The sequence below is a fragment of the Aedes albopictus genome, chromosome 2, assembly GCF_035046485.1.
Source record: "Aedes albopictus strain Foshan chromosome 2, AalbF5, whole genome shotgun sequence".
NCBI lineage: Eukaryota > Metazoa > Arthropoda > Insecta > Diptera > Culicidae > Aedes > Aedes albopictus.
The window spans coordinates 361,125,289-361,131,288 of NC_085137.1; the positions used below are offsets into that span (position 1 = coordinate 361,125,289).

At 40.3% G+C, this 6,000-nt stretch overlaps 1 protein-coding gene across 1 annotated transcript; it reads right to left on the bottom strand.

Annotated features, from left to right (window-relative positions):
• Positions 1-2,164: 2,164 nt before the first annotated feature.
• Positions 2,165-2,963, bottom strand: LOC109403759 (peritrophin-1). Its single transcript, XM_019676630.3, has 2 exons — positions 2,814-2,963; positions 2,165-2,756 (listed from the first exon to the last, which is right to left on the bottom strand). The coding sequence occupies exons 1-2, from the start codon at positions 2,818-2,820 to the stop codon at positions 2,296-2,298; spliced, it is 468 nt and encodes a 155-aa protein (XP_019532175.3). The 5' UTR covers positions 2,821-2,963; the 3' UTR covers positions 2,165-2,295.
• Between the last annotated feature and the right edge of the window lie 3,037 nt (positions 2,964-6,000).

Consider the following 6,000-nt stretch of genomic DNA (forward strand, 5'->3'; position numbering starts at 1 on the left):
CAGCTCGAGTGTGTTGCCGCAGCTCTGGTAGATGGTATGATTACTTCTAAACGTACGTATTGTATGTTGCTTTCATAACAAAACGCGCTGCCAACTTCCAGTGGGCATTTCTGAATCATCGCAACGAATCAAGCACCACCTCTGCTGCTGTTTGTGTTAGTGAGATCGGAGAAACGTCAGACTCCCGCCTGCTGATTGGCTGCGACGACTCTGGCGACGGTTTCATCCGCGATGGATTCAAATCGTCGCGTTCGATAAGGGGGAAAACCGTCAATACCATGGATCCAGTCCAAAACACCTCCTGCAGCGCTATGATGTCGAACCCGCGGTCCTTCAGTAGATCGGCGAGTATGCGAGTGTTCCCAATAAACAATGAAGTTTAGAGATTGGCAGTTCCAATCGCAAGTCCTTTTTGTTCGTGGGAGTCGTTGCCGTTGGTCTCGGTTCTTATTATTTTGTAGCTGATTTTCCGTTACAATGGGTTTTTACGGCTGGCTCGTAGGGCCTGACACCAACTCTCTACTTTCCGGAGGACCATAGTGCCCAGTTGAGCTTGGATTCCTTCCCTGGCACTTGGACGTTAATCAGCCGCCTCTAACATGGGAATCAGACGCTGTTGTGAGCCGCTCCTCCTGAACCCCCCCCCCCCCCCCCCTTCCCTGTCAGCCTATGACTTAAGTACCCACCGGGGTTGGTTACCTGATCTTCCCTAAGGTTGCTCGTAGTTTCTAACCGGTACCACGAGGAGGTAGGGATAGGAGTTGCTGGGCAGAGGCTAGTGGATCACAACGGGATCTGAATTGCGCAGCATACCCACCCATGTTTTTATACTGCAGTATTACCCCACACTGTACTTGGAGCATGTCATTGCGTTCCACCCCATACTTCAAAATACATTGGGTCCATTTGTATGCCAGTGGACACCCAAAAAGCAACAAATAGAGATACTCGTTAGTCGTAATATAATGAGGTGCCACAGACACAATCATGAAAGAATTATGCCGATAGAGTGAAGAAAAACAAGAGTAGAGCCTGTTGACCTTGAAGATCCTAATTCCAGAACAGTTTGGAAAGCCTGGAATATCCCATGAGTGTACCAAAGCATTATAGATGTGTACTGAGGTTCCATCAGCAGTATAGACTACATTCGACGAAAATTTTTCACAACTAAAGCATGATACAGTATGTAAATATCGTAACCCAAACTTCAAAGTGTATTGGAGGCCATTTGTATTTCATGGAATGTCCAACTACCACAATATCAAGTTGCTCATAGCATTGTGAGGTCTAATGGACATCAACGTGACTAAATTTCTTGAACAGAGGGAACACAAACGATGGTAGATGTTTTAGATGTTACGAAAGTGAATTCCAAAGTCCTTTGGATGACCTAGATCACCCAATTCATGTACCATGAATTATCTAGGGGTGCTTTGAGGCTTTTTGAATACCGTAGACTCTGTTCTGTGATCATTCATCGTGTATATAATTTGGTTGAGAATGTTAGATTTGTGTCACAAACTTTGGAGTACTTTGGAGGCCTTAGAATAGCTCTGGGATCAAAACTTCAACAGATTATGATGGGTAGTAATATATTGCATGTCTAGGATCTGTGAAAACTATTGATGATTAGCAAAACGATAAAATTTGAGCAAAAACATGCAGAATTTATAAAAAAATACAAAAAAAAAGGCACGTACTTTCGGCCCCCCGCAAAAGGGGGGAGGGTGCAAAAGGGGGAGGTACCATGCATTTCTTAGCACAACTATTCCTTTTGACTATAAAAAAATTCCGGGGTAAAATGTTTTAAAACAAAGAAGATATTGCATTTCTACCAAAATAAATGGTCCCGGATGTTTACGGGTTATGTAACTTGAACCGTGCATAGTGGTCTCACTACTGAATCTTCAGCGCCAATGTCAACAAAAGCCAGTAACGACAGAAATGTGGGAGTACTGGATAAAACATTTGCTAACCAACGTTAGACTAGAACCAGACGAAACCTGGCAAAAGGTCACATACCAGAGATAATAATCTTTCAGGACGGACCTCGGCAAAGGTGTCCAGGATTGAAAGATAGTAGGGTCCCTACGAAAACCATAAAAATGCTGAATCACACCACATTTCATTATCCAATTTGCTCCACTTCCAGAACGCAGCTATATTGCTAATATAGATTACTCATAGTCTCTTTATTGAAGTTGACAAATATGCGTTCCACACGTATTTTTAAATGATGTTTAATCAAGTTCTAAAGCGTTACAAGACAGGATCACAGTTTCATTACACAATTGTTTACCATCCATTGGAGCTGCACTTGGCCAAAGCGGGATAATCGCAACGGTTCACGCTGATTCCGAATTCCAACCCGGACGGACATTCCTGCTCGTAGGCACGGCCACCGTAGCACTTCATGAACTTTCCGCAGTTTCCGCGAACGGGCAGATGGATGGGATTGTCGACGTCGTCAGTCCTCGGGCAGCGCGAGTCTACGACTCCAGGAACGATTTTGTAACCATCCGAGCTGTACTCCTGAGGAGGGTTCTGCTGTGGTGGTTGTTGTTGTTGCCATTGCTGCTGTTGCCACTGCGGTTGAGGGTGAGGCTGCTGTTGCCACTGCGGTTGCTGGGGTTTATGCTGCTGCTGTTGCTGTAGTTGGTGCTGCTGGTACTGCTCCCACAATTGCTGGAACTCTGCGTAGTACTCCGGCAGAGCTGAAACGCCGACAACGGCGATTACCAAGAAGACTGCGAAAGCTATTGGAAAGGGAAAATTAGTACTAAAGCTTGATAATGATGAGTAATGAACAGCACCTCTCATGATTGCCTGTTATGCTTCAGGTGACCGAGAAGAAAATGATGCCTTCCTTCTGGATGAGACATATTTTTATACCACAGTTTGTCTCAATTGCTTCCGTATCGTAACGTCAGCCATGTTCCTGTTATCTGCAAAGTGAGATTTCAAGTTCGGTTATCAATTCAAGATTGCGTATTTCGTCCATAATGTAATAAGAGTTAGTAACCTCTATTGGTAGCGAGGCGGATGCGTGCTTGTTGGCCTAGGTCATGGTTAAAGATTTCCCTATAATTTGCTGGTATCTGAATCAGCACTTCAATTTAGAGCAGCAGCTTTAATTAGAGTACATATTTTTATAACTTTAAGAAGAAACTACACTCTACCGTCTTCAATTAGGTTGAAAAACACGAGTTTAGAGTTGTGAACTTGGAAATTTAAGGAAGAAAAATTACAACACTGATCTATAATAAAACTTTAAAAACTCGCGTTAAGTACTGTTCCTTTGAATGCCACTAAGAATTTACATCCTATGACAACTACGTATTTCGACCTCAACTGTAAGGTCGTCTTCAGTGTCTTGTACTTGACTCGACAAGACACTGGAGACGACCTTACAGTTGAGGTCGAAATAGGTATCTGTCAAAGGATGAAAATTCTTAGTGGAATTCAAAAGAACAGTACTTAACAAGATTTTCTTTTTTAATTACAGATATTCCCCTAACAAGCCAAGGATAATCATAATTTAAAAACTCTCTACATTCAACCGATCCAAATCGGATAAGACACTTTCAATGGGTACTACTACTATAGGCGTCAAGATTTTTTCATAGAGTTGGCATAAAGGAGAGGAGTAAGTATCTGAGGAGAGATGCCCTTAAACGAATATGGCTGCAAAAATGACCGACTTGAACCTCCGCTTACGTTTTCAAAAGCAATAACCTTGAAAATTCGTAAAAATAATTCGCTTCTTCTTTTTGCAATTGAATAAATCCAGGATAAACGAATGCAGTTTGGTGCTGAGCATGGTTCACAAGCAGCGCACGGTGTCAAAATTTCGATTTTAAAATTTTCGCCGATGAAATATTTTCTAGTTTTCTGATTATGAATATATAGCCCAAATACTAAACATATTCTAAGAAAAATCCGAGGTACATAAAAGTTCAATAATAATTGAAATTTTGACACCGTGCAGCGCACGTCAGATTTGATCATCTGAAGTTTTTACATAAAATTGAAATTTTATTTTTAAACTAAAAGTATTTTTAACGAAAAGTACCAAAATATCAATTCTTGTAAAAGATTCTTCACTGATGAGTCTTGCATAAATGGATCCACTGGTATCGGTGTCTTCAATGAAAATTTCACCGCCTTCAGCGAACTTCAGGAACCTTGTTCGGTTTATGTTGCTGAGCTGGCAGCAATTGCTTTCGCTTTGGGGATGATTTCCAACATGCCCACTAACCATTTCATCATCTTCTCGGATAGCCAAAGTTCTATTGAGGCACTCCGGTTGATGAAGTCTGTGAAATATCTATCTTACTTTCTTACAGAAATAAGGGAGAAGATGGGTGCACTGGTCGAATGATCATACAAGAATACATTTGTATGGGTCCCCTCACACTGCTCAATCTATGAAGAATTACACACGATGATTTTTTCCATTTAGTTCGTCAGAGTCCTCTTCAAAGTTGGGAGCTCGATTGGCGAGATGGCCAACTGGGGCGGTGGTGGTTACATTCCATAGGCGTGACCTCGTACAATTCAGTGAGTAAGACAATTTTTTGGAATAATTGAAACTTTTTTATAACAGTTTTTGAGCTACCTTGTAATAAATTACGTGCTAATTTAGGAGGGATGGATATCTGATTATATCTTTGAAAAACTTTTAGGCAGTGTTCGGAATTTTATCGTGAGTTACTGCCCAACTAACAAACACTCATTTAACAAGCACCTTTATGACGAATTAATTAAGCATGATGCTGAATAACATTTGGATAATATTCAGGTACAACCTTTGTTCTGGTATGGTTCACACAAATTTGGAGAAATTATAAAGTGTAATGTTGTGTACCAACTGAACTGTTTGTTGTTAAAAGCGTTTTACAAATATAAGGTAAAGCTGTTATTCTGCTCCAGCAAAAAAAATAAATAAAAAAAAGGAAGATGCTATTTTTTTCAATTTTCACGGGAGTTTATGATTAGCACTTATGCGAAGGACAACTTTTATGAAATAATAACTAAGCTTAAATTTACCTAAATCAAGATTCGAACTCGGGACCCGTGAGTTGCCAGCCACATGCCTTCCTTTCTGCGCCATCCTTGATATAATGAATTGAAGCACTCAAATCAAAACATAAACTTGCCGTGGTTTAATAACGACCACACTTTGACTCCTATTCAGCAGTGGTGAATTAGCACAGAACATAATGGTTAACAGCTGAACATTAATTAAGCTGTTGTTCAGTAAAAAACACGTGTTTTTATCCTGTATTCTGAGTCGAGAGTGAGAAACAGGGCGCAAAATTATCGAGCAGCTGAGTTGAAGTTCACCGTGCGGCAATTTTCATTCACTTGCCTGCATATTCATATTCAGCTGCTCGATACTCGTTTGTCAATTGAATGAAAGTCAATGAACATCTTACAAAGTGTTAAATTGCTGATAAAATATTAACGTTTCGATTACATTAAACAATGCTTTACACATATATTTTCCCATTTGATTGTTGTGGAGTGTTTTTGGAAGGAATCATAGCTATAAACGTAGGTAATCTATATATATATAAAAATGAGTTTGAAGTTTCTTTGAGGCAACAAAACTCAAAAACGGGTGGACCGATCAGCATGAGTCTTGCATGGTTCGATTCGTATTCGTGATGGCTGTATTTATATGTACAAAAAGTAACGAAAATGAACTGAAATAATAAGAAAATTTAGAAAGTACTGATTTGTTATGACCGGGGAAGAAAATAAACATGATCGAAATGAAACCGATCTAGAGTGCCATGTTGTAAGACCTTGACAATTGCCAAACCACCACAACTTGGCAAGACAAAGTTTGCCGGGACAGCTAGTCTATATATATAAAAATGAGTTTGAAGTTCCTTTGAGGCAACAAAACTCAAGAACGAATAAACCGATTAGCATGGCTCTTGCACGGTTCGGTTCGTATTCGTGGTGGCTGTGTTTATATGTACAAAAAGTTAC